Source organism: Homarus americanus, unplaced genomic scaffold (assembly GCF_018991925.1).
Source record: "Homarus americanus isolate GMGI-L3 unplaced genomic scaffold, GMGI_Hamer_2.0 scaffold25483, whole genome shotgun sequence".
NCBI classification, from domain to species: domain Eukaryota; kingdom Metazoa; phylum Arthropoda; class Malacostraca; order Decapoda; family Nephropidae; genus Homarus; species Homarus americanus.
In genome coordinates this window covers 6,786,605-6,808,261 of record NW_024726235.1, presented here as the reverse complement: position 1 = coordinate 6,808,261, position 21,657 = coordinate 6,786,605, and the positions used below count along the sequence as shown (strand labels likewise).

The window sequence follows — 21,657 nt, the reverse complement described above, 5'->3', positions numbered from 1 at the left end:
TCGTGTATATTATGCATCCCAAAAGTTTAATAAACTAAATCATTTTGTATTGTACTCACTGATGGGCGGAGGTGGAGCGAGTGTGAGGTGAGTAGTGGAGAGGAGGTGGGTAGTAGAGAGGAGGTGGGTAGTAGAGAGGAGGTGGGTAGTAGAGAGGAGGTGGGTAGTAGAGAGGAGGTGGGTAGTAGAGAGGAGGTGGGTAGTAGAGAGGAGGTGGGTAGTGGAGAGGAGGTGGGTAGTGGAGAGGAGGTGGGTAGTGGAGAGGAGGTGGGTAGTAGAGAGGAGGTGGGTGGGAGAGAGGAGGGTAATGAGTCACTGAGACCCGGAGGGTGGCTCCTCCTCCCGCTCTGACTGGGTCAGAGGGTGATGTGCCGTACAAAGTAGTCCGTGACGACGTTATACCGAATCGGCAGAACGTTGTCCGAATCATGGGTATCTAAAGAGTAGCGATGTTATAACGAAACAACGTTGTAGGGGCAACGTTAAACGAGGACTTACTGTACAAGTATCCTTCACTTAATGATGGGAGGTGTTCCTGAAAACCTCAACACTCAGCAATATGATTGCTAAACAAGGGATACTGAGGAATAATATCCATGGAGATAGCATGTAATAGTGAAGCTGAGTCACCTACTTGCCACCCAGTAGCACTTACAGTAGAGTGGGTGAGGCTGAGCTGCGAGTTATGTTATTGTTTAACTTGTAATTTCTAGTACAGTAATCCCGTGTTTTTCACATAAATTATATATATATACTGTATATAAAATATCATTTAAAAACAAAATTTAATTTCAAGCCATTTTCGATATTCCCGCCACCCTTTCCCGCCTCAGACACCTGCTGCTCCGAGAAGCCTCAGTCCACACATGCCTACCGTACTGTGAACGCTACTGTGATTACCTCTTTTGTTTGTCCTCCCACGTGCATTCCACATAGCTCCGGGACGTAAGCCAGCCTCATCAAAGGCAAATATTACGAGCAAAGACTTTAAAATGACCAAGAGATCAAGGATAGTGATGACCTTAACAGAAAAAAATAGTTTTATTGGACAAGCTGAGGTGGTATGAGCTATGGCTTGAGATGTGGTGAAGACTGACAATTCATTTGTGCCTTTTGTCAGAAAACAAGTCTTCAAGTGGAGGCATGTGGGTGGAAGAGGACTGGCTGGCTGGCGTGACTGCGTGAGGGTGGGCAGACGCCGGGACAGCAGGGAGAGGCTGGCAATGCAGGTGTTGCCGACCTCAGCGAAATATAAAAACTTTTATTTACTTGTAAATAATTTTTTTTGTATATAACTGTTTATGTTTTCCATTATTATACTACTGTACAATATGATTAGTTTCAAATAATGATGTTAGTAAATGCCGGTACAGTGCATCAGTGACCAATGTGACCACTGGGCCGTGAGTGGAGAGCATGGCGTGGTTAAGTGCCTGACCTACCTGAGCTGTTTGGTGGCCACAGGTACAGTGATTCCTAAAACAGTATTTGTGGTTTTGGCTTTTCGCGGGGAACGTTTCAGGAACGTAATTCCCGCGAAAAACACGGGAAAACATCTGTATCTTGCCAAAATTACATTCCAAAACCTGTCCCATTTATTAAAGTTGTAAACACAAAATCCGATGATCTCTCAAAGCTGGAAAACTCTTCCATCCCTGGAATTTTCCAGGTACCGAAATTTTTTTCAGAATTTCTGGAAAATACGCCTGATTTTCCAGGTACCGGGACTAATTTCTCAGATTTTTCAGGAAAATATGCCCCTCAGAAAGTTGTTCCCAAAGCCAGAATTTCCTGTAAAATTCCAGCTTTGGGAACAATTTTCTACGAAAATTTAAATTCTGTCTATCGGAGAGTTCCGGTTAAGAGGGATTCCAAATAACGAAGATAATACTTGCATATCATGCTCACCTGATATTTTGGGTTCACATTTATCAAAGGATCACTTTGAAAGTTTTGATTCACCTTTGTTTAATTTATCAAGAACTAAAGATAAAAAAAAATATATACTTATCACCTAAGCATCTTGGTGCTAAGATTTGCTCCCCCAAAATTAGGATGTAATTAAGTGATATAGTAAATGGAGGAAAAAATCATGGAGATGGAAATATAATAATAATTTCTTAATGATATAATAAAAGCCACGACTAGACTTACTGGAGGTATGAAGGCCAGTTGACCTTCTGCTGGCGGATTTCATTTGCTCGTTGCACCAGAACACTGGTTGCCCCAGCAACACCTGTGAGTAATCAGGTCATATTTTAGATGGATAATAAATATAATCACATGATAACTTTCATGTTCTAGCACGTAAAAAAAGGGGGGAACCTCGGTTACATTAAAGAGGATACCTGGTATGATAACAAAGAAATGCATGTGAAATGCACTCAGTAAAAACTTGCATGGATAATGGTAGTCTTTGTGAAATAAGAGAGGGGAATAGCAGGCAGTAGGTAAGTTTTATACCTGTGGCTCTAGATTTGGTAAATTATATGTTTTCAAGGGAAAAATTCCATCTACAGTAAACAATTTATTTAAAAATAATTTTTTTTTGGTAGGAGTTGACGAGTAACAAGACACAATAGTTCACTGAAGGATTATAATCCTTCAGTAAACTCCAGTGAACATGTCTGTGCCATGCTCTGTACGGACCAACTGGTAAGACTGCTCGGTGAGCTACCATGCCTGCCATGCTGATATAGTTTACTACCTCGCCAGTAGCTTGCCAGGTGATGGACAATATGAACAGCACATACTGTATATAGAATAGAAAACAGTATACAGTGGACCCTCGGTTAACGAACGCCTCGGTTAACGAACTGCCTCCCATAAGATTCTTAAATTCGGTTAACGAACAAAAATTCAGTTAACAAATTTCTTACGAACCGACCTCAACATGTTTTCGCTTGCACTGGCCGGTCAACCAGCTTTAGTATTAGTCCGCCAATACATTAATCGGTTCTAGGGCTTAAATTCCTTACTATTTTAGTAAATATCAAGAAGTTTATACTATTCAATAATTTTAAAAGTTTAATATTCAATTTTTAGTTATTTTAACAATTATTGAACATAATTGAAGGTAAAGTGACTAGTTTAATGCGCGGCATCCAGCCTCTTAACACAGCAAACAGGCGTTAGTCTCTCTCTGTTTTCACTGGAGGTAACATCTTGCTTGAGACTCTCTTCAACTAAATGCTTTTTTTCTGTGTTTCCAAGCAAATTATTGGTCATTTTGAAATATATTTTACATATTGACAATATATAATGCAGTGCAGTGTTGATTTAAAGAAAATAATCTTGAAATACACCAAGAGAACTAAAATTTTATGGGTGAAATGGTGCCATGGGGTGACTTCTCTTCCACCCCAATGCCTTCTCTTCTTCCTTCTCCCCCACCCTCATTCTAATTCCCATCATCATCATCATCCAGGAGCCTTCTACATACACAACCTCAAAGTAAGTGAACTTTTCTACCATTTTTTTTGAATTTAGGCAATTTTCGGTGAGCGGGAACCAATTACCCAAAAACCCATTGAAACAATGGTTTCGGTTAACGAATTTTTCGGTTAATGAACAACCTGCTGGAACGGATTGTGTTCGTTAACCGAGGGACCACTGTACATATATGCATACATAATCATAAACACCAATCTGATACAATATACCTAGCATATACCTAGCATACTGAACTCTCCACTTTTAACTGAAATAACATCTAGATATGACAACCTTTGTACCATATTCAGTAGCAATTAGAAGCAAATGTTTCCATAATTTATTTCCAATTCACCCAATAATTGCAACATACTTTCTCGAATGATAAGCGGAGGGAGACATACATTCGGAAATTCAGACCGTTTTGAATGCAGTTCACGACAAATTTCAAATTTCACAGGGTCAAGCATGGGATGATTACACTTGCCAGTTGACCCAAAGGGTAATCCTCCCACCCACACCGCTAATGACGCAGTCATATCTTGGTCACGATGGAGCCAAGACCTGCATCCTCGCCATGCCAGCCCCAAACCCACTGACTTCAGAAATTCACCATGGCCAAACTAAGGTAAGGAATGGACTCATATTTGGTTTCCACATTCTTCTACATTCTATCCTTTAATCCACAAGAGTTAAAATGATGTTCAGGGAAAATCAATATACAGTATGTGTTTTTTGTTTTTGGCGCACTGGGGGGTTGATCGGCTAATCACTCTACCGCAGTTATCGGCTTAATGGCTATAAATTATAGTCTATCTTTCCAGGCTACACATAATCTATATGTATGTCTTGGGTGATACAATTGTGAATTTTGCATTGTGGTTTTGACAATGAACACAGCACATATCTCATGCAGACAAACTTCCTCTCAATTACCCAAGGAATGTCATACCAAGGGTGCCAACTTCCTGCATGGAAAAACCTGATGGACTAGTGTGTACAGTACTTTTTTATAGTAGAAAGTTAAGCTATATCTCAAGTAAGAAATATGGTATAAATGTTCCATTTCTTTTATTTTTGTACTTATTGTTGGCAACAGCCACTAGTTATGGATGACCTAAAATAAAGAGGTATGCATGGAAAGTTTGTACACACAGTAAAAAAAAGTACCGCATGGATTATGGGAGAAAATATGACACCACAGATGAGGGATAGTGGAATGTGCGTGTTGGTCCTGTATTATGGTGGTAGCCCTGCTTTCCTTGCCTAAGGGTGTGGGACGTAACTAATATGGCCCTACTATAGGTAGGTGGAAACCTTTGCCATACAGACAAGCATACCAACCCTCCCGGCACATCAGGTGATGTATGAAACATTACGGAAGTCAGCAGACCTTCCCTGCGCGATACTTTTTTTTGCTGTGTGTACGGTATGCATTGTACGGTATTTATTACAACACAGTACAGTATAAGCTTATTGGCATTGTTGTTTTCTCTTGGAGTTCTTAAATTGCAGTACATTTTGTCATTCAAGGCATTTTGGCATTCCTTAAGCATCAAATCTTGCATGAGGAAACTTTATATTATGTGGAGATTTTAATTTACCCCAAAATAACCCACTCCAGGCTTTATTATTAATAAAGCACGGAGTTGACTTGAGGGTGGGATGATGAGAATAAAAATTTTTATGTAGTCTTTTTGGATTTTCAGAAAGCTTTTGACTCTGTTCCACATAAGAGACTTACCGGTATATACTGTATAAGTTAAATAAGTTGGGAATTAGAGGCAAATTCCTAAACTGCATTCATGATTTTCTATGTGGTAGAAAGCAGGTGGTGGTGATAAATGGAGTGGAATCCAGCTGGAAAGCCGGTACCAGTGGTATTCCACAGGGAAGTGTTATTGACCCTTTATTATTTATAAGCTATAAAATGACCTGACATCTGAAAATTATACATCAACATGTGAAATATTCGTCAATGATATCAAGATCTATGAAGAGGTGAAGATGGATTCAGAGGAGACTTCAGGATTCTAGAGAAATTTACTTCTGATGAACAATTGGTCAGAGGAGTACATGTTAAACTTTAACCCGAGTAAATGCTTATTATATGAATAACCCAAAGGGTGAATGTGGTAAAGGCAGAAAAGGATCTTGGAGTTGTGATAAGTAACAAATTAATGTTTAAGAGTCATGTAGCAAAATCAATTGCAAAGGCAAACCAGTCACTCAGAATTGTTGAGAGAACGTTTACCTGCATCAATGAAGAACTCTTTAAGACTTTATATTTAACCTATATTCGACCTCACTTGGAATATTGTGTACAGGTGTGGAGGCCATATCACAAAGGTGAGATTTATAGTATTGAGCAAGTGCTGAGAAAAGCAACAAAAATCGTGCCATCATTGACTGACCTATCAGATGAGGAAAGACTGGCAAAATTGGGATTAACCACTTTGTTAGAGAGGAGTAGAGGAGATTTAATTGGGATGTACAAGATAACCATTGTAGACCGATATAATTTTTCCAAAACCAAATATATCAAGGAAACCTGAGAAGACATAACCACATATTACAGAAGCAAATAGAAAATAAATAAGAAAGAAAACACACTTTCAGTCAATGAACAGTGGACAAACAGAACAATCTGGATCAGTAAGTTGTTCAAGCAACATCCGTAAACCAGTTCAAGAACCGCCTTGATACAGTCAACGTGTAGATGTGGGTCGAGCCTGGCAATATATCCCGACAGGGATAATCTTCACCAGAATACTACTACTAATAAATAAAAAAACAAGAAAAAACACTGATTGTGCAACAGAAATAGGGAACACAAAACTTATCATTTTATGCAATAGGAAATGTTTAACAATACTGTAAGGATTTTCAAAAATTATTTAGTTAATTAAATCAAAGTAAACTTATGCCAACTTCATTATATAATACAAAACAAGCACACTGGCTTCTGTGATGCTGGTCCCTTGTACCAAGAAGGGAAGAAATTTATTTAATCAGAAAGGTGGGACCACATACTGTACGTGGAAACAGGTATATACAGTAATTAACTTTCACCTGAATACATATGGTTTAATTAGTTAAAAATGATAGCTTTGTTAACTACTATGCACTAGAAGATGCTCTTCGGAGCTGTTCAATACTTAAATACGTACAGACATGGTCCCATTAATATGCAAACCATCAATGATAGACATTTGATTATGCCTTGCCAAAATTCAAGCTGAGGCTCGCTAATAAACAATAAATGACCTGTGATGTTTGGCACTTTAACCTAAGTTAAGTCAATATATCTTACCCCTGTCTATGTCTTCTGGAAGGGTGGCCATCGCGAGTGTGCTCTGGGTCATAGTTCTCCTCAAGAGATGATCACCAGCACCTGTCGCCCGGGACAAGACTCGAGTGGTCACGAGATGCAGCTGACCCGAGATACCAACTGTTTTGGTTCACTCACAAAATATAATAGCGTTTTCTGTATATTTTTCGCTAAACCAATTCGTCTAAACACTTTAAAAATATTTATAACTATATAAGTAAAATAAAATTTAAAAAAAAATGAGATAATAACTATCTTTTGGGAAAATATATATTTCCCTGTTATTGGCACTACTGTCTGTCAGATATAAGCTTGTGTCCGGAACTGTTGAAGTAATATTAGTGCGAATAACAAAAACGCAATAATTAAATAAATAAACCATTCATATAAATATTTTCTACTTTAAATATATATTTTTTATAATTTAATTTATAGAGATAATTTATAAAGCAGTTAAATTCTAGTATAAATCTGCAACTCCAATTTATTATAAGCCATCGAACGCATTGTTGTGGTGCAGACGACTGGTCTGCTGATCTCCCACAACCCAATAAACTCAAAAGAGAGAAGAAAAGCGTATGAATCCTCAACCACCTATATCATATTATATGTATAATCTATGTATAATTTTAACAATATATTTATTTATAGGTTTGGCTTAGATAAATATTATTAATATCTAATAACATACACACAATGAAATAGAACCATCACAGGGCCTCACACCTTCCACCGCTGTAAACAAACGTCGCCAGCTTACTGCGTCGCGTGCCAGTAAAGCTTAATAAGATGGTGAAACTCACACCTGAACTGATTTTGCAGTCGGCTCAACACATCAACCCTCTTCGGGATAGAGAACTAATTCTTAGAGGTAACATGGAGAATAATTGGTAATACTTATACCAGCATATTCCTGAGGCCAGGTGTACCTCCAACTGGGCCCAGGTGTACCTCCAACTGGGCCCACACATTAAGGCCCACCTGGCACACTTCAAACAAGTAGCTGACTAGTAGTTCAGAAATAAGTTTGAGATTTGTTTGGTCTCTTTTGGTTCACTGAAATATGAAGTGTGAATACCGAGGGTTCAATCGGTATGAAAGACGATTTTATGCGTTTATGTTAATGGAATTTGATCAATGAACCATGATTCACATACGTAACAAAGGAGTTTTCTGTCTGTTTATAAAGTGTAAAGGGAAAAGTCACTTAATGTTGGTGTTAGATTACAGGATCAGTCACATACCGAGTCCTGACCATGGCTTGGTATGCATGGCCCACCTTAGACAAGTAGCTGACTAGAGGTTCAGGAATGACATCTAGACCCCATCTGCTTGGAGTGTATTTAACAGGAGGGTAAATTTCTACTTTAGGACCCGAGTCCATAGGGTTTGACCAATATGCTTTTCCAGTGTATTTTGGTGTGTTTTAAACGAATTTGACCTTCATTTTTGGCGGAAGTGTCTCGTTTTTGCCCTCCCCCCACAATAACGGGGGGAGAGTCTGGGAAATCAGGGTTTTTGGGTGGGGGAGAAAACGAATCATCTAACCTAAACAAAACTTAACCTAAACCCTAACCGGGGTGGAGGCCTAGCTTAAACTAATCTAAATGTTTCAGTTGTTAAAAACTTAGGGGCGCGCTATGTCCGAAAGTACAATACCTCAGAAGTGGAAGGACCAGGGATACGTAAAAATTGGATAGAATGATCGTCTTTCTCATAAAACTCGACAATAAATTTAAAATAATCGTAGAAGCACAAATGACAACCAACCTCCACAACGGCCATTGGGAGACTGGTCAATAAAATTTCCCGGGCTGCTTCCTATGAAAAAAATCAAATGTGATTGGTCGAAAAAATTTCGCGTGATGCTATTGATACATCATTTGTCATGACTGGATTACGTCAGTCAATATTGCACATGCGTGATGCACCGATAACATCTCACAAAGACTGAAAACTACGTAAATTCAATTAAATTCAATTGTGTTGCTATTATCCATTTCTACCAGGTATATATGGGGTTCAAAATGCTCAGAAAAGGGAGATCTAAATGTTTCAGAAGTTTATAACTTTTGGGAACGCTATGTCCTAAAGTAAAATAATACCAAAAGGAGTGTCCGTACAAATAATGACTCTGAAGGGTGGCATAATTGCCTTAGCTTGAAAGCAAGAAAAGGACTACTTAACTTCTATCTGTTAATCAAGCTACTCTGTAATGTCCAACGGTTAAGTGCTACGGAAACAACGGGCCAAGTATGTACATCACCAAGGACAGCTCTTCAAACTGTTGGACAAATTCAACAATGGACGAAGATCTGCTAAAAATTTGCTACGAGCTGTTTCACACCACGTTACTGTTTATCAGTAATGTTTGTACTTTTATGTTGCTTTTTATCATTGTACTTTTATCATTCATGCAAAAATAAATGTGTAAAATGTGTTCGTTAACTGAAGTGGTCCGAGTTGGTTATCCGAGATGGTCCGAGTAGGATATGGGGCGAGTTGGACTGTATTAATGCGTAATGGGATCATGATTTTTTGTTTATTGAGTACAAATCCTTATTGTACATGCATATTAAAATTATCCTGAGGATAACACTTACAGCATAAGGGTAATATTTTATTTAGTCGGTTGACATTTAGTGAGACTGGGAACTTTCTGAAGTAGTGGTTACTTAGTATAATACATAATTTGTAATTATTCAAATGAACCAAGGTAAAATTATTGTTTCAGTCATCCACCCATTTGAAATTTGGGTAATTATTGACGACTGACCCGCGGCCAGTTTTCCTTAAAAAATGTTTATGAAGACGCCGCAGTTTCACTGTGTCTTATAGTGGACACTGTTGTAGTTTGCGCAAATATGTTAAAAAGTGGTTACTTCTAAATTAAACCAAACCTAACCTTAGTTGATACGAAAAACAAGCAGCAGAAATGTTGTTAGAAGACCTCAACAACCTAACCAAACAAACCTATCGAACCTTTCCTAACTTCTTCACCACCGGGGGTTCCGTCCCCTGGACCCCCGGGTATATTTAACAGAAAGAACTATGATATGGTGTAATTTAAATTTTTTTTGTGGAAGTGAGAGCTGCCACCCATATCGAATTATTCATAAGCATATACTGAGCATCAGCGTCAATCCAGCCCGCGGTAATGGAGTGTTTTGAAATACATCAATATGATTAGCTGTTTACATCCTGGGATGAGACATTCCTTCTGCATTACCACCAAGAAGACAAATTTTTGTACGCCTAAGCACCTAATTATCTTTCAAACGAAGCATTTGCACAATAAATGATTATCATATCAGAACTCACTGATGACAATATAGTAAGAAAATAAACATTAAAACAAATACGTGTTGGGGGTCTGTCGTCAATTTTAACCTAATAATGTTTAGATGAAGCTCAAGTTTAGGTTGATTCATTTAATGAACGACAAAATATGTGTAGTACTGTAGTATCTGCAGTTTATACTCCATAGTGACTATGCACGGAACTTTCTATTGATTCTAATATCGGGACATAGTGCAAAAAATAATAAGTTAATGTTGGAGGAGACAGTTAACACCAGGAGTTTATAGAATTTGCATGGTACTAAATAAGAAAACAGATACGACAATGCACAGAACCTATTCAAGCCAAATTTAACTTTCAAACCCAAGGGCTCTGGACCTTCCTGCCATACAAAGTTGGGTAACAGTGGAGCAGGCAGTTAGCACCAAATGGAGTTTTCTTTTATTTTATTTTTTCAGCATCAAAATTTTTACCCCCTTTACTGGATTAACTCTTATGACCTGAATTTCAGGTTATAAAATTCCTGTTATTGAGAACCTTGGAGCAACTCTCGATCAGTTCGATACTGTTGACTTCAGTGATAATGACATCCGTAAACTTGATGGTTTCCCTCTTCTGAAGAGGCTCAAAACTTTGCTCTTGAATAACAACAGAATTGTGTGAGTACAGTACTTTGGTTCACAGTCTGCCATACACACTTTTTATAATCCAACATGAACGTAATTATGCAATAAATATTTCTCTTGTTCCTATACTGTATATACATGAGAACCTCCTTAAATCTTAGATATTCTTTGTAGAGACAAGGTTAACACTTTTATTATTATAATGTTCTCCATTTCAGTCGCATTTCAGATTCGTTAGCTGAGACAGTGCCAAACCTTCAGTGTTTGTACCTGACCAATAATCTAGTGCAGGAGCTGGCAGACCTGGACAACCTGGCTGGACTAAAGAGGCTTGAATATGTATCACTCCTGGGCAACCCTGTCACAACCCGTGACCACTACCGTCTTTATGTCATCAACAAGCTTCCTCAGGTTGCCCATTTATTGTTTGATTTGTAGTGAAAGTTATGAGGACGTGTATTATACAGTTACTGTATTATATACAGTAGTTCAGGTGTCCATTATATATATATATATATATTGTATTTAGGAAAGCAGTGACACAATTAACATTTTTTCCTGGCAATACCCCTGAAAGAATGGCCACATAAAATGTCTCAAAACATTTAAGCTAATGACTTTCCACCATTGTTTGTAAATTTAATACAGTGAATCAGCACATCTACCATTTCCTTAAGAGTCTTTGCATGAAGATTTGGAAATCATGTATTCAAACCTTATGTCACTTCTTTTCTCTAAGAGGAAAGAATTTGTATAAAATCAAAGTTCTCATTAGCACACACATGTAGGAAAGCAAATGACAGAAAAACCCTTGGAGGGGAATTGCTAAAATGTAGAGTATGAAAAATGGTATTCATGCAAAGGACAGTTTGAAGTTTAAGAAAGTTAAACACAACTAAGTGATGTGGATTAAATGCTGGTACAAGAAAACCAGTCATTATTAGATGTGGAACTCCACTAGTACTTCTCTAGGAGACTGAGGCCACCTAGCTTATTAATGAGTAAGCTTCTGTCCTCTTGTTTCTTCTTAATACTACCCATGTTGTATTTCTTCCCATCTTTATCATATTAATGTGTATCAACTCCAGTGTAAAATATGTACTACTGTATATACTTATAAGTGTAAAAAATAAATGTTAAATCAATAAAATAAGTACGGTAAATAACGAATTGATACCCGTGGTAACATTCTGATATGTTCTTACTACCACCATGTTACGTAATAATAATAATAATAATAATTAGCGGTTTATTGAAAAAGTCGGCAGCCCGAAAGCTGAAAATATACATTTGACAAAAATTACTTATTACATACAAAGACATGGGGTGGGTGGGTTGTTTAACAAAAGCTTTCATTACTAAAAGAAGGTGACTGAACATACAAATTATTATAGTTTACAGTTGATGGCCCGGGCGTGGGCTGGTCATGGGGACACCAGGTGGTGAGATTTTCACGCAGTGTAGTAACTCGTCCTCGGATGTTGATATGAGGGACCTCACGTGGTCATGGATACATCGGGTGGTGTGGTGTTCTTGTGGTGTGGTAACTCGTCCTCGGATGTTGATATGAGGGACCTCACGTGGTCATGGAGACATCGGGTTGTGTGGTGTTCTTGTGGTGTGGTAACTCGTCCTCGGGTGTTGATATGAAGGACCTCATGTAGTCATGGGGACACCGTGTGGTGTGGTGTTCACGTGGTACAGTGACTCATCCTCGGGTGCTGATATGAAGGACCTCATGTAGTCATGGGGACACCGTGTGGTGTGGGTTGGTGTCACAGTACCTCACTCTGCGCAGTGATGTTTTGTTATCCCGTAGTCAGGTGCATAGCCGGCCAGCTCTGTTGTTCCCAGGGTGGACGGATTAGCACCTCCTTGTCAGAAGATGGTGGTTAGTTCCCAGGGGTGCTTATCTCACTGGTGGGTTGCGGCTTTCACTGGTACTATCTAGTGCTGAGTTCACTGGCTTAAACACTGTTCATCACTGTACAACACTGGTCCCACTTCTTTCCGAAACAAAATTGTCACTTTTGATTATGTAGATATCCCGGTGGTGAGGATGGGTCAGGGAGAGGGACTTGGGGAATGGGCCGACATTGGCCAAAGGGGGACAGCTGCGTAGCGGGAGCAGCGCCCGAATAGGTCTTGACCCTACGGTGGTCAAGGATGTAGTGTGCTATTTCAGATGATACTAAATGTTACATAATACTTCCTTGAGGTAAATGTAAATAGTATATATCAGGTGCCTTCAAGAGAGCTCAAGCTCTCAACTGGCTCAGCCTTGTCAATACAGTGGTCCCTCGGTTAACGAACACAATTTGTTCCACAGAGTCGTTTGTTAACCAAAAATTTTGTTAGCCGAATCCATTGTTTCAATGGGATATTGGGTAATTGGTTCCAGCTCACAGAAAAGTACATACAAAGTAAAAAAACAAAAAAAACAATGCAGTAAAGTATACTTACTTTGAGGTGTGTATGTAGAAGGTTCCTGGTTGATGATGATGATGGGAATTAGAAGTAGGGGTGGAGGAGAAGAGAAGGAAGTGGGGATGGAGAAGAAATCACCTTTCAGGGGACCCATGCTTGCTGTAGTAATTTCACCAATAAAATTTTAAGTTCACTAGGTGTAATTCAAGATTATTTTATTTAAATCAACACTGCACTGCGCTATATGTTATCAATTGTTAACTAAATTTCAGAATGACCAATAATTTCAATGTAAAAATGCAAAAATATTCAAGACGCCAACAAAATCGATGTTCACTCCACTGTCAACAAAGCCAGTGGGTGAGTCAAGCGGTTGATGGGCGCACAAAAACTAGTTCCCTGTACTGCATATATTATCAATATGTTAACTTAATTTTAATATAAAAAATGCAAAAATATTAAAGGGCACAATTTTCTTTATATTTACTCCACTGGTAACGAATGTAAAAATAGAACAGATTACTGAAATGGCAGACTAGCCCATCAGCTGATGCTCACAACAAAACGTGTTGTTCATAAGGATTTTGTTAATCGAAGTTTGTTCATTAACCGAATTGAAGATCCTTATGAAAGGTAATTCGTTAACCGAAATTTAATTAATCGAACCATTCGTTAACCGAGGGACCACTGTATTGTTATTATTATCCACTCTGTATTTTTCTGGCTAAATAAACTGTTTCAATATCAATATCAATTTGAGGGAAGAAAACTTTCTTAGCCATTCAGTCATTTGTGCATCTCCACAAAGAAGAGGAAAAACTGTTGTACTACCCGGGCAACAGTGTCCATATCCGCATTGGTGTCTTGTGTCCACACCTAGGTTAAGTTTTGTGTTTTAGTCCATTCTGAAGTAGAAAAACTTTATAATAAGTGATTACTTGTCTATATCCTTGAGTAGTGCTTTTATGGGATTGTGAAGAGTTATCACATCTCGGTGGAAGTTCACAATTACTATAACAGCACTATGTTTTCTCAGGTTCGTGTGGTTGACTTTCGACGGGTAAGGTTGAGAGAAAGAGAAATGGCCAAAAAACTCTTTAAAAGTAAATTGGGGAAGGAGATCCAAAAGGAAGCCAAAAAAGCCAGAACTTTTGTGCCTGGTGCTGGTGGCATGCTCGATACACGACCGTCATTAGGTTAGGAATCACTATTATTATTTTATTATTTCTTGAAATATTTGTTGTCTAAGGATTTCAAGCTAAAATTATGACTTAAAACTTTGATATTCTATCAGTGCAGTCTAAATTTGGTAGGTTGTTATCAATAACAAGGGATTACTCATAGTACACTGTTCTGATTTATAAGCCCCTTTTTTTTTCATATTCATGTTGGAAGAATTTTTTGTTTATGTAAACATTAATGATATAATATACATGTTGTGCTCAACAAAAAGTAATGGAATAGCATTTTTAATGTTCTTTATAAAAATACTGTCATCACAATAAATTCATATTTATTAATAGGGCAAATGACCGCGGAAGATCAAGCAGCGATACGTCAAGCCATAGCCAATGCTCGGTCCATGGAGGAGGTAGAGAGGCTGCAGCACATGCTTCGCACAGGCAACATACCCAGTCGATCACAAAGTGGAAAGCGCCGTAAGTAATGCAGAAACATCATAGGGATATTTATCCAAAACTTATACATCACTGAGTCTTCAGATACCTCATATAGTATAGAGTTTATGGAGGTTGTAGGAGATTGATATATTGTATTTAAAATTTTTCAGGTTTGGGTAGAGGTTTACCAACCTCTCCTTAGGGTATAGCTACAGTATACTGGTTCTTCTCATTTTGTTTCGACACTTGCCAACAGTTATGACTGCTTGACTTGGGGATCTCCCAGCCAACACCATTTTAATATCAACTTAGGGTTTAATTGTTACTTTGGTAGTCTTTGAAAACATATCAATGTATGGCCTTGAATATGGATGAAAATAGTTAAGAGTGTATATGTGCTGTCCAGATTTGAATGTAAGAAATGTTTTCTTAACTTGAATACATAAATAATGTTTGTTTATAGTGGATGTCATGTTGTACAGGAGGTATACTGAAATTATTTAATTACACTAAACTCCCAATAGTTTATCAGCTTAATATGTTGCATATTAATGGAATTAGTAAATTATAGCAGCTTCCCAATTCTACAGTAGCTGCAGTTGTAGTTATTGCAGTTCTGAGTAATGACAAAGCAGTACTGTTTATGTACAGTCCTCAACATTCAGGTATAACCTGCTCAGGAATGTTGCAGTGAGTATGGTGATCCTACTTTTGAATAGTTATTTATCAGTATTATTTTGTTGTAATTTTGCTTTATATTCCAAATTACTGTATTGGATATGTGTACTCACGAATGTGTATGGGGGGGATTATTTTTTTTATAAATTTTTTGTCTTTATTTATATTAATTTTAAAACTCAATCTTATTCTTTTGCTGGATATCCAATTGCATCTGTTTTTGTCCATAGATCCTAACGTTATCATCCCATTGTTAAAACTGTTCTGGGTCATAAATGAAATTCTTTCCCACTGTTTGTGAACCTTTTCAGTGTTATAACTTATAAAGAACAAATTTGCTTAAAATTAATTAGCTTTCTCAACTATCCTCTTGTTCAACGGTACTTAAGTGATTCATATCTAATTTCATTTCTAAGTGATATCTAATGTCCCACTCCCATTATTTCTGTTTCCTCTAATACCTAAATCTCTTAATGGTACAATACATATATTTTATAATCAAAGTTTGTTAATTTAACAGGTTTTCTTAAGTATATTTGTTTCTTTTTCTTGTGTGTTTAGATATAGACAAAATACTTTGTTTTACAATCCGTATGAAAGTGATGGGAAGTGCAGGTGATTATGCTTCTTCATTTCAGTGTCATTACTAAGCTAATAAAAATGGGGCTGAAATACTGCATAAGTAATCAGTTGAAACTTTATACAGACACTTATAATGCAGTTATCAATCTAGTGAGTATGTAAGGTCCTGGAATTATTTTGTTTTTGCAGATATTATGAAAACCTACACAGTGTTCTGTTACCTGCATTCTTTGCTCAGTAATTACTGTATTTTACAGCATATAAAATGCATGTTTTATCTGAAAAAGTGGCTCAGAAAATCAGCCTTTGTCCCTATGTGAAGTTAGGTCTCCCTTAAGTTAATGAATCCCCCAGTTACTGTTTCCAGAAAACTAAATTCTACTTAACCCAACCCTAGAATTAAAAATATGTTACTGCTTACATAAACACTGCTTACTAACACATTATTTTTATTTTTAATTAATTAAAAAATGATTATTGTAAATATAAAAGCTCGATTTATAACTACAATACTGATGATAACCTAAGACGATTAACTTCCGTACAGCAGACACCCAACTCTTCAGAGGTAGCTAAGCATTTACCAATTCTGAACTCTTACAAGCATTACAGTCTATTAATGCCATACCTGCAACATTTATTTTTAAATCTACAAATACCTAATGCAAATGAAGATTTACATATAAATTTCTTTTCAAATTTGCATCTGTTGACATCACTGGCAGCATTGTAGCTAGATTAGACTCGTCACTATTACCACCAGGCTACTGGTGTTATGGTTGTTTTTCATCTCGTATTTTTGGGTAGATATACGTAGCTTTCTTCGATTATTTTTACCCAGTTACTTGCACACACCATCCTACATACATATTGTGAAAAAGTTAAAGAAATAATTGTCTTAAGGGGAAACATGTAAAGGGAATATACATTTCTTTACACATAAGTTAGTTGGCTAACTCGATGGGGGAGGAGCATTGCTAGGGAATCGGCAGAGGTGGCGTCTATGTTGCTATGGCGAGACGGATTATTTGCAAATGGAGACTTGTGTTAGACTTTCATTTGACTTTTATTCACTGGTTTGGCAATGTAGTATTTTTTGTTGTACCTTATTTATTGGTATTATTTTTATTTATTTCTCACATTTACTGGTACAGTAGAACGTCGATTTAAAGCGATTCAATTTAAGATTGTTGGTTAAAAGCGACACCCACAATTAAGGACAATATTTTAATTTAAAGCGAATCTTTCTTATTTTGCGCAAGTCAATCTGGCGCATCATATTTTAAAATTTGTATCTAATGTTTCTCTGGGCACGCTACACTGTCCTAAGGGCAAAGCTGTACTGTACATGTACTCAAACTAATGTACTAAATGATTACCAAAATTTTTGTCGATTGCAAACTATTGCATGTTTATATTCAAATTAATCACTATCTTATAAGAATTCCTGCAATGTAAATTATATTTTCCCCAGTCACTTCTGTGACATTTTTTAAGCAAAAAACAAAAACTAAATCTAAATGACATAAATAAACAAATAAATACTTCACTAGACCTTAGGTGCCAACTGTTAAACATGTCACTGTCACCTCTCCTTCCTCCCTCTCCCGGTCAGGGTTGGGTGGTTTTAGGCTTAACGTTTTTATCTTATATAATATCACAGACTAAAGTTAGGAGAATATAATTTGCATTACTAGAATCCTTGCAAGACAGCAAATAATTTGAATATAAACATCATATATTTTGCACAAGATATAAAATTTTTAGCCATTTGTAATAAAGTTAATTAGAACATGTCAGTTCAGTGACATTTTATAAGAGAAAAACTTAGTCCCTCTTAAGAACAGATAAATAAATAAGCACTAGACCTTGACATCAACTGTCAAACATATCATATCACCTCACCCCCCATCTTCCCTTCAGCTGATTGCTAGTAAACAGACCCTTTCACATCCCATAATTTTAGCTGTGTTGATTTATGAGTTTGTTTTAACATAATACAGGTTGTACCTCTCTAGTCCGGCAACCTCGGGACCTGACAGGTGCCGGACCATGGAAATTCACCCTTTTCCTGGATAGACAGTGACTTGTGCTTAGCTTGGAAGCACTAGCACCACTTTCTCTGCTTCATGGTCTCTTTGAAGACATATTGAAGGGTTAAATGTCGTACAGTAGCTTCTCAAATTTCACGAGTTTTTAATCCAGCGTTCATTTTTTTTTTTTGGAAAAAAAAAAAATTAAAATTTTGATGGCGGAAACTCGAATTTCGATGGGTTTGAGCGGCCCACCAACGTTCAGACGACGTGCACAATCGTGTAAACAGCGTCATTTCTTTTATGTACAAAGGATTCATTATTGTTTATTACTGAATGTCTTTTTGATTGAATTAATGTTAATGTGCACAAAATGAGCAATACAATTCATTAATAATACGTAGAATATTAAAACACACGAGGAAATGAGACCATTGTTTTCGTTGGTTACAAAACCAGTGACTGACTGGTTCTACATATAAAACTGAAGAAAATAAGACCCTGGTTGTAGCTGTAGTAAAATTAATATGGTTATTTTAAGTAATGTTATTTAATGTTAATAAATGGAACAATAGAAGTAGATAATGGTAAAGAAAAAAAGAGAGATCGCGTATGTAAGTGCGCACATGTGAAAACATATCGTCATTACTCTACATAAGAATATGAAAGCAACACTTATTTACCGTTCATATATATTTTAATTAATGTTTCTGATTTTTTTTATTGAATTAATGTTTGTGTGCAAAATGAACAATACAATTTATTAATAATACGTGGAATATTAAAACACACGAGGAGACACGACGGCTGCCGGCATTGTTTTCGTTAATGCTTACAAAACCAGTGACTGATTGGTTCTACATATAAAACTGAAGAAAATAAGACCCTGATTGTAGCTGTAGTAAAATTAATGTAAAAAAATTAATATGGTTGTTTGAAGTAATGTTATTTAATGTTAATAAATGGAACAATATACTGTAAGTAGCTAACCATTAATGGTAAAGAAAAAAAAAGTGAGACTGCACATATGTAAGTGTGCACATGTGAAAACATAGCGTCATTACTCTACATAAGAATATGAAAGCAACACTTATTTACTGCTCATATATATTGAAGGGTTAAATGTTGTACTCTGTATAGACTAGCAGAGAGAGAGAGAGAGAGAGTAGCCGAACTGCCGGATGTAAACAAACCTTAATTTCCCGCGGCTTTGTTGTTGTTTTTTTTATGGGGATTAGCCCACCCGGGCCTGGGTCACTGACCCACATTGGGGCCTCAGGGGCGAAAATTTAATACTCCTGTAATAATAATAATTCAGATAAGTTTAAAAAAAAAAAATAGCTACCTATTGGACAAACTAAAATCGCTCGGGACCACGGGAGTTTCCGGACCACAGAATGCCGGACTAGAGAGATACAACCTGTACTACAAAAAGCAATGTTTTGTTTTTTCTAGGAGATGGGCTGAGGTGCATCTGGGTAGACTCTCGGTCTTTTTAGTGTTTTGTGTTTCTCTCAAGTACCAAACTACATTATTCCATTGAAATAACACTTCGATTTAGTGCAAATTCGGTTTAAAGCGATCTCTCTTGGAATGTATCTCGTGTTATATCGACGTTCTACTGTACTGTATATATTATTTTAAGAAAACTATGGCTACAGGAGGAAAATACACACCAATTTTTTCCTAAATGCCCCTTGTTAAAATGGGGTGCGTCTAATATGGCCGAGCATCTTATATGCCATAAAATACAGTACTTTAACTATATACAGGTGCTCCTGTACTTACGAACGATTTACGTTCCTGAGGCTTGTTTGTGAGTCCAACTTTACTCTTGTAGATACCAAACATATTGTAAAATATGAAAAGATTATGGATATTTAGTACAGCTATAGCCTTTAATACAGCCTTAAAACCTGGCTCACTCTTCTCCTCTAAGGTAATGTTTGTTCATTCTGGAATTTTCTTCAAAATAATCCAGTCTCATCCACATTAAACACCTGTTCTGGCAGGTAACCCCCCTCAGTGATGATGTTTGTATCTCTGAAAGTTTGTAAGTTGAATGTTCTTAAGTAGAGGAACACCTGTATATTGTAAAATGACGCATTAAGTATGAAGTGACATTCTAATTGTAATACAAGATTGCTCATTTCATTTTGTATCCAATTTTTCCACACAACAGTAGGTCATTAGTGCTTGTAATACCTTAAACATATTATTATATTTCCTCTTCCTTCATTGCATTACTTATCCATCATTTTCTGTGTTTTTCTTTGTAATTAGTTTTTCAAGATCAATATTTGAAGCAACTTTTGGGGAAGTCATACATTGTCAAGTGCAACTAAACCAATGTACTGGGAACCTTCCAGTTGGTTTAAGCAATTAATAAATATTATGCATTCTCTTTGTTTCAGGACACCCAGATGATGATGACGACAACTGAAGTGACTAATGGTTTGGGATGTACTGATTACATCGCATGTTAGGAAAAAAAATTTTAAATTAGCTAAAGGAACATGATATTTTTTTCTGAATGGTGATAGAATATTCAGTGTGGTAAGTATAATTAAGTTTTGAAGTGTGTTGTTGTTATATTGTACCAATTCCCATAAGCCATACAGTATAATGATAAGAACAGATACTGGTTACTGCTATGTATATGGGTTATCAAGTGTTGTATATTTGGTATTACAGTTTCTAATAACTTTTGTCACTTAAAAATTTGTGTTTGTGAGATGGCAGAGAAGCGAGTTCCTGTTTTCAGATAATGAAATTATCAGAAAAAGTAATAAAATACATTATCATGCAATTACTGATGTGTTTATTTTCTATCCTATATAAGCATTTTCATAAACTATTAGATGAACTCTGTCTTCTAATGCCATTGTGAAATAAATGTTATCGAAATGGAGTTAAACACATATCTATTGTTAGTACAATCAACTAATAAAGTTCATTTGCTTCTCCCCCTGAACCACGAATCATGAGATTCAGACTCATGAATCTGAAGCATTTAATGGACAATAATGTATCAGTCTACTGCTTCGTTTTCATGAGTCTGAATCTTGAGGGTGAGAGGCAAACAGACTTTGGTAGTTGAATATATATATATATATATATATATATAATATATATATATATATAATATATATATATATATATAATATATATATATATATATAATATATATATATATATATAATATATATTATATATATATAATATATATTATATATATATAATATATATTATATATATATAATATATAATATATATAATATATAATATATATAATATATATAATATATAATATATATTATATATAATATATATTATATATAATATATATTATATATAATATATATTATATATAATATATATTATATATTATATATAATATATATTATATATAATATATATTATATATATATATATTTTATATATATTATATATATTATATATTTTATATATTATATATATATATATATATATATATATATATATATATATAAAATCACACGGGAAAATGGAAACAACGGAGTACCTTAGCTTTCGTCTTTATTCAAGACATCTTCAGAGGCAACTAGATTACATGGACAGAGAGAGGCTTAAATATACAGGGTGACCTA

At 36.1% G+C, this 21,657-nt stretch overlaps 2 protein-coding genes across 2 annotated transcripts in view; one reads left to right on the top strand and one right to left on the bottom strand.

The window, feature by feature from the left end:
* The window catches only part of LOC121865490 (V-type proton ATPase subunit H-like), a 37,655-nt gene extending 30,763 nt beyond the window's left edge, over positions 1-6,892 (bottom strand). Inside the window, exons 1-2 of the mRNA XM_042364985.1 lie at positions 6,746-6,892; positions 2,155-2,236 (exon numbers count right to left, since the gene is read on the bottom strand). Of these exons, the coding sequence (XP_042220919.1) occupies positions 2,155-2,236; positions 6,746-6,797 (134 nt within the window). The 5' untranslated portion in view covers positions 6,798-6,892. The remainder of the gene's footprint in view (positions 1-2,154; positions 2,237-6,745) is intronic.
* A 581-nt stretch (positions 6,893-7,473) lies between these two features.
* Positions 7,474-20,840, top strand: LOC121865489 (U2 small nuclear ribonucleoprotein A'-like). Its single transcript, XM_042364984.1, has 6 exons — positions 7,474-7,634; positions 10,575-10,722; positions 10,908-11,100; positions 14,153-14,312; positions 14,640-14,774; positions 20,443-20,840. The coding sequence occupies exons 1-6, from the start codon at positions 7,553-7,555 to the stop codon at positions 20,469-20,471; spliced, it is 747 nt and encodes a 248-aa protein (XP_042220918.1). The 5' UTR covers positions 7,474-7,552; the 3' UTR covers positions 20,472-20,840.
* Positions 20,841-21,657: the final 817 nt, after the last annotated feature.

What these genes read in the sequence shown, in the direction of transcription:
- LOC121865489 (XM_042364984.1), top strand. Translation starts at nt 7,553, where the DNA reads ATGGTGAAACTCACACCTGAACTGATTTTGCAGTCGGCTCAACACATC. An exon ending in TCATCAACAAGCTTCCTCAG is followed by an intron (nt 11,101 to 14,152) that starts GTTGCCCATTTA and finishes ATGTTTTCTCAG; the next exon opens with GTTCGTGTGGTTGACTTTCG. An exon ending in ATCACAAAGTGGAAAGCGCC is followed by an intron (nt 14,775 to 20,442) that starts GTAAGTAATGCA and finishes TCTTTGTTTCAG; the next exon opens with GACACCCAGATGATGATGAC.